The sequence below is a fragment of the Ascaphus truei genome, chromosome 7 (assembly GCF_040206685.1).
Source record: "Ascaphus truei isolate aAscTru1 chromosome 7, aAscTru1.hap1, whole genome shotgun sequence".
Taxonomy (NCBI): domain Eukaryota; kingdom Metazoa; phylum Chordata; class Amphibia; order Anura; family Ascaphidae; genus Ascaphus; species Ascaphus truei.
This window is the reverse complement of record NC_134489.1, coordinates 18,003,060-18,013,177: the sequence shown is the minus strand read 5'-3', so window position 1 is coordinate 18,013,177 and position 10,118 is coordinate 18,003,060. Positions and strand designations below refer to the sequence as shown.

General features: G+C 47.0%; 1 protein-coding gene across 2 annotated transcripts in view; it reads left to right on the top strand.

Moving 5' to 3' along the window:
- The window catches only part of TSPEAR (thrombospondin type laminin G domain and EAR repeats), a 60,306-nt gene that overhangs the window by 23,404 nt on the left and 26,784 nt on the right, over positions 1 to 10,118 (top strand). The window contains exons 2-6 of one of the 2 annotated variants that reach the window (XM_075607133.1): positions 1,470 to 1,687; positions 3,489 to 3,696; positions 5,291 to 5,381; positions 6,484 to 6,643; positions 7,675 to 7,806. In XM_075607133.1, coding sequence (XP_075463248.1) covers positions 1,470 to 1,687; positions 3,489 to 3,696; positions 5,291 to 5,381; positions 6,484 to 6,643; positions 7,675 to 7,806 — 809 coding nt within the window. Of the gene's footprint in view, positions 1 to 1,469; positions 1,688 to 3,457; positions 3,697 to 5,290; positions 5,382 to 6,483; positions 6,644 to 7,674; positions 7,807 to 10,118 lie in introns of both variants that reach the window. The other variant, XM_075607132.1, reaches the window with a different exon arrangement.

Here is a 10,118-nt window from a genome sequence, read left to right as displayed (position 1 = left end):
ACACACACACACGGGAAGGGACGTGCGCGGAGGGGAGAGAGGAGAAACACCCTGCTACTTCCTGCAGACCCGCGCGGGGCAGCGGTAGCACCGGAGGGAGGGGGGGGGGAGAGAGAAAAGCTCCGGCTACTGCAGCATCTTCAGACCCGCGCGGGCAGCGGTAGCACCGGAGGGAGGGGGGGGGGGGGGAGAGAGAAAAGCCCCGGCTACTGCAGCATCTTCAGACCCGCGCGGGCAGCGGTAGCACCGGAGGGAGGGGGGGGGGGGAGAGAGAGAAAAGCCCCGGCTACTGCAGCATCTTCAGACCCGCGCGGGCAGCGGTAGCACCGGAGGGAGGGGGGGGGGGAGAGAGAGAAAAGCCCCGGCTACTGCAGCATCTTCAGACCCGCGCGGGCAGCGTAGCACCGGAGGGAGGGGGGGGGGGAGAGAGAAAAGCCCCGGCTACTGCAGCATCTTCAGACCCGCGCGGGCAGCGGTAGCACCGGAGGGAGGGGGGGGGAGAGAGAAAAGCCCCGGCTACTGCAGCATCTTCAGACCCGCGCGGGCAGCGGTAGCACCGGAGGGAGGGGGGGGGGGAGAGAAGCACCCCGGCCTATTAGAGTATGTTAGGTCCCGTGCGGGCAGCGGGAGCGCCGGAGAGAGGGGGAAAGATGTACCAGTGTATATATAAATATTTAAAGTTTATTAAATTCCCCCCACCTCAAGCATCTGTACAAACTCCTCCATGGCCGGATCAGTGCAGGTCTTGTAAGGAGCTGACACAATTATACAAGAGGATACTATGGAGGAGGAGGAGACACGCACGAGGAGACACGCACGAGGAGAAACACACGCACGCACTCCCCCCCCCCCATTACTTACCCATGCAGAAAGGGCGGTTTGAAGTCCTGGCAACTCCATCCCACGTCACAGCCAATCAGCTCTGATTTTTTTTTTTTCCGTTTTTTTTTTTTTCTTCGAGCAGGGGATTTTTTTTTTAGAGAGCAGGGGAAAGGTTACTGGCCACGAGCCAATATCCGATCGCAGCTGGCGAGTTGGCGACCGGGTTTGTCGAGCACTGTATATATATATATATATATATATACATACACACACACACACACACACACACACACACACACATGCACAACTCCAGTCCTCGAGGGCCGCAAACAGGCCAAGTTTTCAGGATATCTCTACTTCAGCACAGCTGGCTCAATTAGTGGCTCAGTATGAGTGAGCCACTAATTGAGCCAGCTGTGCTGAAGTAGGGAAATCCTGAAGACGTGGCCTGTGTGCGGCCCTCGAGGACTGGAGTTGTGTAGGCCTGGTGTACAATAAATAAAATGTAGAACTTCCAGATGATCTAACACATATTGTCACAGTAAGTCTGTTGCAAGCTGTTGGTATTGTAGATTTTTCAGCCTCCGCTGACCCACAAATCCAAACATCTTTCATACGTGTTCTTACACCTCATGTTTACTCTGCAGAGCTTCATCCACTGGACATTCTGTCAGAGGTGACATCCCCCAGTGGATCCCTGAGTGGGTTGCGGATGGTCCAGTCTCGGGGAGCCCGTGGATTTCACCTCTCTGCCTCGCCCTGTGTCCTCAGCTTCCCGGCATCGCGGCTCTTCCACAACTGCCACCTCTTCCCCGAGGAGTTCTCCATTGTCGTCACTGTGAAAATCCCCAGCATTCCCCCCAAGGTAACTATGTGACACTCTCCAAATCATCGGCTGGCACACAACTGGGTCTGTTTACTGGTCTCCCAGCTGCAAAACTGGGAAAACCCAGTGCAAAAAAAACCCCAGCCGCAGAGTTACCAAAGAAAAGGAATCAAATAGAGCAGGGGGTGCTCAACTCCTGTCCTCAATGGCCACCAACAGGCCAGGTTTTAAGGATATCCCTGCTTCAGCACAGTTGGCTCAATTAGTGGTTCAGCCATTTAGATTGAGCCACCTGTGCTGAAGCAGGGATGTCCTTAAAACCTGCCCTGTTGGTGGTCCATGATGACTGGAGTTGAGCATCCCCTGTATTTAAGCAATGGGCGATTTTCCTTTGATAAATGTCTGATTATGTTAGCGCTGGTTCACATGATGTGTTATATTATGATGTCTCGTGTGTTACGGCTGTGACGCGCTATGTACACGGATGGCGCTATATAAATAAAGACATACATACTGTACATACATATATGTTGTGCAATTCTCCTAGTTTTTCCGCCAGGAGATGTTCGTAAATAACGCCCAATAATTGTATTACATCGTAGGACAAATGTATCAACACAAAAGTGGTGCCATTCTGGGGCAAAAAAAGACACCGTATGCAGCAAAGAAAAGATTGTATTGAAACAGGATTTTCTTTCCCCTTGATACATCTGTTGCAGTTTGTTTAGTCCCAGAATTACACAACTTTTGCCTTGATACATAGACCTGCTGGTGCAGATTCAAGCAACCCCTTCATCTACAGTAGTTCTTTTTGTGACTTTCACTCTCATGGTGTCAGCTGAATGGCAAAAAACCCAACTTCTTACTTTGAATTGAATTGTTCCAGTCTTTACAACTCAGAGACACTGGGATATCACTCTGCAAATGTTCATCAGTATGTCCAGGCCCGTCCCTAGGGTATGTGCCACTCTTAGGCAAGCCCCATTTGGGTCGCCCCCCCCCTTCAAGAAGAAAAAAAAATGACACAACCGCCCCCCGAAAAAAAAATTCCTCCAAAAGTCTCACCTCCCCCCAGGGAGTCTCACGAGCTGAACCCTGTTAATTTCAGCTCTGGAGGGGACCCCTTGCTTCCTGTGATACTTACCACCGGTATCTTAGCCCAGGGTTATATGTCCCATCACATCGGCCAATAGGAAGCCGTGATGTCACAGCCGGCTTCCTATTGGCCCATGTGACCGGGGCTTTAAACCTGAGCTGAGATACGGGCACCTATTAAAGAGGTCAGTATCTCAGGAATCAGGGGGTCCCCAGAGCTGAAATTAACAGGGTTCAGCTGCAGAGACCCCCTGCTTCAATCCTAAATGTATTTAACAAAGAAAAAAGAATGAAAGCAGCAGTGCCGTTACCCTGTCCCTGTTACCGCCCCCGAGACCTGCTGCCTCCAGGCGGAGCCGTGCCTGCTTTCTGCCTAGCGACGGACCTGGGTATGTCACTCTAGGAATGACTAAACTTGCAGTCCAAGTGGAGAGGTCGGTTTTTGAATAGACACCTTAAAAAAATGAGGTCTATTTACAATGGTCTCCCAGCTGCAAAACCGGATCTAAACCAACGCTAAGCACAGCATTAGATTTAATGCTTTGTTTGTCAAAGTCCCTCAGCTGCAAAACCAGTATAGAGAAACGGCCCCATATTTATACAAAGGAATCACCCAACTGGATGGGATAGGTAAATGTGACGCAGGATTTTGGCACTGATATTGTCCCAAGTTTTCCAGCCTGAGATAAACCCCCAAACTGTGACTCCTTGCAGAAAAACGAGTACCTGTTCACTATGATCACAGAGAGAAGCAGACACGTCCTGCTGGGGGTCAGATACTCGGAGAAGAAGCTCCACTTTCTGTTCTGGAGCGCCGAACACACTAACGGGTGGCAGACCAAGGTCACCTTCAGGGACGTCTCGTTGGCTGACAACCAGTGGCACACGCTTGTCCTAGCAGTGTCCGGGAACTCCCTCGCTCTCACTGTAGACTGCAGCATGCCCCTGGAAATGTAAGTGTGGCTGTGTGTGTTTTCAAGCCTCTCTGGCAGTGAAAGGGTTGTTGAATGGGGGGAAAAGTAATACATTATTTTGGAGATAAACAAAACAAGTTAAAGGGGGTTATTCATTAAGGGTGGGATAGGGCAGATCAAGGCACTATCACATGGGGTGGCCAACTCCAGTCCTCAAGGGCCACCAGCTGGTCAGGTTTTCCTGATAGCCCTGCTTCAGCACAGGTGACTCAATAAGTAGCGCAGTCATTGACCGAGCCACTGTTGATTGATCAACCTGTGCTGGATCAGGGATATCCCTAAAAGCTGGCCTGTTGCAGGCCCTTGAAGGCCGGAATTGGCCACTCCAGCACTATTGCATGGAGTCTTCCATTGAAGTCAATAGGGGTTTCTGTGCGATATCACAGTTTAATGAAAACACCCCAAAGTGTTCCAAAAACATTTAGCAATCAGTTTTTCATTTTTAACCAAGCCCTCCAGAAATTAATTAATTAATGAATTAATTAATTTAGCACGGAATAAATACACTTACAAGGAGACCAAAACACCATTAAAAAGGAAATAAGAAAAATAAGAGGACATCTCCAGCTTCGTACACGTAATGTAAGTTTGCAGACAGAGAGCAGAAACCCAGACCGGGCTGCAATGCTTTCCAAAGCAGCTTGTGGTGGTTTAAATCAGGGGTGCTCAACTCCAGTCCTCAAGCCACCCCAAACAGATTAGGGGGGGGGGGGGGGAAGCAGGGACTGATTGAACCACATGTGCTGAAGCTGGGATATCCTGAAAACCTGACCTGTTGGGGAGAGGGGGGGGGGGGGGTGGGGGAATTGAGGCTAGAGTTGAGCACCCATGGTTTAAATGACACACAAATGATGTATTAATACAATGACAGGAGATGCTGGAATTCATATATCCTTCGTGCAGGAAGTAAATTCCTTCTCAACTTGTATTGTTCCAAAACATCCTTCCTCACAGCCCTTGCATTGTGTCGGCATCCATGCAAACGACCTTGGGATGTATATTCAGAGGTGACAGGTAATGTTGCAGGCTGCTTTGACAGAGAACAGTTTAAGATTCATAATTACTTATCAGTCTTCTGCTGTAAGACACCTTACACTTGAATGGGCTGTATGTACAGTAGTATCTTCCAGTGTCAGAAGGTTCCTTATGGTAGGACACCGCTTAGTAAATATGGCCCCACATCTTTTGTAACCCTATACAAACTCATATGAGGGCAGCTTTAATCAAATCCGGGATAAAGGACTCCCATTATCGCCGCCACAGTTCCTAAATTAGAGTGTAAGCTCTCTAGTGGAATATGTTTGTTTTATCTAATATCTATGTTGTAATGTTCATGTATAGCCCAGTGCATTTCAGCTTAGCACTATTTAGCAAATAGGGCCCTACGTGAAGTGGCCATTCAGGCTATTTCTGTCCGAAAATCACCATTGAAGCCTACACGGGTTTCAGTTGATAACTACCTGAACCGCTTCAGCCTATGTAGAATGACCCCCTATATTGTTAAACATTAGTAGTACCTCCATATATACGTGGAGCCCCATGAATATAACATTATGCCTTTCTGTATTTCCAGAGTCATGGATAAACCATTCCCTGCATCTTTAAACACTACCGGATCCTGGATTTATGTTGGAAGCAGAAGACGACGAAAAGGTTTTTTCTCAGTAGGTATTAAACTGATTTAAACATTATGGTCATTAATATTAGGGGGTTATCACAAATTAATCCACTTCCCTTCTCTAAGCCACCTGCCCAGGCTGTTAACGGAACAATTCTCAGACACTGATCTTTCCCACTTTATAGGGAAATACCACCTTTCCCTTCTCCTTCTCTGTTGCTCTCAACATACGGATAATGAAATAAATATATATTGATGTACCTAGGTAAGGACGATTCCAAAACTGCAGGGATCAGGGCTGAGTTGAAAAACACGGTGGTGGCCGTTTTCCAAAGTTCTCCTAAATGTTATTGTATGTCAATATCTCTCCAAATGACAAAAGGCTTGAAGAACGTAATAATGAAATATCATTACAAATAAGCAGAGCGTTCAGAGCGGGGTTTGGATATTCCCAGCTACTGAGCAAATAGCAACAATAACAAAACGTAAAAAAAATAATAATTAAAACAACGGTGAATACCCAACTCAGAGAGCAACGTTACGCCCAATGTTCCTGGAGATTTACACGATGTTTTTGAAAACGGTGGTGAAAGTTGGTAAATTTCAAATTATCAGCAGAAATCTGCGTTTTTTTTGCTATGCAAATCCCCAACTCACATTCAAACAAACGTTTTTTTGCTGTTTCGCTAATTTCTTAGAACATTTGTCAAACGGGGAAACTCTCCAGTTCTCATAGTGGAACAGAAACGTTAAGGCCTAGGATTTAATGTCATATAAGCAGCACTTGGGCCAGCTAGTCAGTCTATTTTGTGGTAGTTGCACCCTTTGTGAAAGGTAATACATATTTCACTATGTGGGGCTTCACCTTTAATCCTTTGAGTGCCCCATGGTATACCCTGAATGTCCTAAGGGACCGCACTCTTGGAGCTCTATACCTTACAGGTGACATCATTCTATAATGCTCATTTTCTAGCGGATCATCGCGAAACAATGTATCCTCCACTTCCATGCTTGTCCTGGGGTGTGACTGCCCGACGACCCCATGTGACCGCTACACCAAACAACCACGCTGTTGACATCCCGGAGGCCGCCGGCACTCAAAGGGTTAAGAGACATGTTTCCGGAGTGACTGTGTTTGTGATTTCCAGGGCTTGTTGAGGCAGCTCGTTCTGCTGCCGGGATCGGATGCCACTTCAAGGATATGCCCGAATGCCAAGCCAAGGCTGGCGGAGCTGTCCATTCCTGCAGTGCTGAAGGAGCTCCCAGTTAAGACTGATGATGATGGTGTACAGTTGATGTATCCTTATGGTCAGTAGGAAAAAACAAGTTATTAATGCAGATTTGCCAAAGTTTCTGAGATTTTTAGCAACAAATATTACTTTTAAGCATATTCACAAAAGTTTTCGCATAGATTGGCCCTCCTGTGGAGTTTACCTTTCCGAAACAGAAAGAGTGTGTGAGTGAGAGTGTGTGTGTGAGAGTAAGAGGGAGAGTGTGTGACAGTGTGTGTGTGTTGCTATTCACAAACAAACCTTGCTCTAACTAGTTTTGTAGATGTCAAAAATATAATAGTATATATTTAATGAAAGATGGCAACATATTTCATAAACTTCTCTCTCAACTGTCCAGGTGATCTTGTGACTGTAGCTGATCTTGAAACATTTTCCTGAGCAGCGAAAGTATTTTTGCCTGTTTCACGACGTTTGCAAATCTCTCATTATTAATCTCTTTAGTGCCAAAGGGACCTGGAACATTTTTGGGTAAAGCTTACTGTATCTCAAGAGCTGGAATTATCATTAAGCAGCACTGTAGAATTCCTCAAAATGTAGTTCCACTCTTGAGGTCTGTGTAAAAAGCAATGTATTGATCTCATGTATCATATAAATGATTATAGCAACAATGGCATCTGTTAAAGGAATTTTTTTAATGCCTTTTTCATCTTAAATAAAGCACAGAACCACTATTTTCTTAACACCAAAACTCTCTCTTAGGAGAAATTTAGACTCCACGTTCTGGTGCAATACTGTATTTTATTGAGGTATCACCCTACCTGTTTTTTGCACCCAGTAAATTTATCCTGAAAAAAATAATAATGCTAGATTGGGGAAAACTGCTGCAGTATCTTTTTCATCATTTAACATTTGTGGCAAATGTAAGATGCACATTTATCAAGTTTGTTACAGTTGAATCAGTATTATTACTATGTTTATCCGGTCAAAAAATTATCTGTTAAATAGTTGCGAACAGGAGTATAACAATGTACACTTTGAAGATTTACCGGACGTTGGAGCCAAGCAGAGTGTCCAGACTAAGTTCCATGCCCTTTGCTTTCTGTCCAGAAGCTGATATGAAAGTGACTCTGGGTCCCCAGCCCCCCTGCACGGACAGCGAGATGTCCCAGTTCTGGATGGATACATCTCTCAGAGGCATCTTCATCTGTGATGGACTTAAATGGATCCCAGTGCTTGAAAGTAAGAGGCAGACAGCCCACATCTAATTAGGGTACATGGTGCATAAGGGGAAGTGCGGAAGGAGTGTCACAATGCGGAGTACTACAGAATACCAGTACTCCGCCTGCAGCTTAAAGCAGGAAAACTTGTAGCATTGCACAATGTTTTGACTTTTTCTTTTAATTACAGGATTGAAACGGGATCTCTGGAGCTGAACTAAATTAATTTCAGCTCCACAGACCCCCTGCTTCCAGAGTGAGCCGGCCTTACCTTTGGTGGAGCCCTAGGCAGTATGCGGGCAGCGGCATGACGTCACGGCGTAATGGTGTCACATTGCCATGGCAATGGGGCATGTCACCATGATGTCACGGTGTAACAACGTTGTGCTGTCATGGTAACGGGTCGCGTCACCATGACAACATGACGCTGCAGAAGGAAGGCCGCTCCGCATATGGTAAGACCTCCCCTAGCTACATACATATGCACGCACATGCATGCACCGCCCCCCGTGCTACACACCTCCCCCAGCTACAGACCCCTCCTTCACCCTCCCTTGGAGTGAGCAGCAATGCGGTCCTGCGCCAGTTCGGGAACTCCCCAGCTCTCTCCTCTCTTGTTGGGTGGAATTTGGATCCTGGCGCAGAGAGTAGGAGGGACAGGAGGGTGCGCGGGCCCCCTTGAAGGCGCAGGGCCCAAGGTAACAGCCTTGCCCTAAAGCCGGCCCTGCGCTCGGTAGGAGGTGCCGGTAACTCTGTGGAGTTTAAATGTCCCAGTCACACGGGCCAATAGGAAGCCCCACGGGTCGATGCCACGGCTTCCTATTTGCAAGTGTGACATTTAACCATCGGCATTTCGTTATGCACACAAGTTCCCTGGCTGCAGATACAGGCACCCCCTACGGAGGTAAGGATCGCTGGAAGGAGGGTCTTCCCGGAGCTGAAATGAACACAGTTCAGTTCCAGAGACCTCCCTGCTTCAATCCTGCAATAAAAAAAACAAATAAATCGTGCAGTGCTACCTATTTTGCTGCTTTAACCCCTGTGTGACATGTGTCAATCAATGAAGCAGGTTTATGGACGTGTGCAGATTAGAGGTGTGTGCAGCTTTCACCCAGGTTTCCCAATCATGTAGAATTGGACGTTTTTGGTGGAAAAAGTTGGGAACCTTCAGAGCCCAACACAACATAGTCAGAATTCGCCAGGCATTTCCATTAATGCAAACTCCCACCCCAGAGCCTGAAATCGGGGGGCGCGCTGGGGAGGAGAAAGTGTTTGGCAAATCCCTTGTGAATTGAACAGAGCTGCGATTCATTGGCAAAGCTGCGAATCGATGATGGAAATGTGTGATTTCTGAGAAACATTAAGCGCGGCAAGAATCGATTTTTGGTAACAAAAAAAAAAACGCAAAAACGTTTGCAAATGCATGTGGGAAACATTTACCCATCTCTAAGGCAAATAGACACGGGTGCTGGGAATTGTATCAGTGCCACACTTTGTGCAGAGGAGGATTTGTGTCACTTTTGTACCCGTCATAGCATGATTGTGGGTCTAGTTTGCAGCTAATTCTTCCCAAAATGACCGTGCAGACAGTATTGTTGAAGCACCGCAGGGCGGTAAAACAGTATTTATTTCATCTTTGAAATCAAATTATGTTTAGCAATTTAAGCGTTGGATAGCGTTAAAGAGACAATCCAAGCGGGCATTTCTGTTGTTGTGTTTTTTTTTTATCCTTTTTTACATTTAGGATGGAAGCGGGGGGTCTCTAGAGCTGAACCCCATTCGTTTCAGCTCCGGGGACCCCCTGCTTCCGGAGATACAGACCTCCGCAGTAGGTGCCGGTAACTGCTCCGCTCGGCTAGAGGGGATCGTGTAATGGCCGCTTTCAAAGCTCCCACGCCCCGCCGTCCAATAGGAAGCCGGGATGACATCCGGTGCGGTTTCCTATTGGCCACGGGATGCGAGAGCTTTCAAAAGCAGGCGGATACCGACACCACCTTTGGAGGTAAGTATCCCTGGAAGTAAGGGGTCCTCAGGGCTGAACGTAATGGGGTTCAGCTCCGGAGACCCCCCTGCTTCAATCATGTGTTAAAAAAAATATTTTAATAAACTGGCAAAAACCGCTTGCTTGGATTGCCCCTTTAATTAGGCAGAGTGAAGGAACGAAAAGCTCTCGTCCTACGTTAACTTAATCATTCTATAGATGTTAATATTTCTTGACACCTGCAACAAAACCATGCTGAAAAGACAGGCCGAAGCTTTTACCCAAAGAGCTTTCTTACAAATGAACAAGTGAATATACTGTGTGCTTACTGTTCCCATTCTCCGACTGCAAAC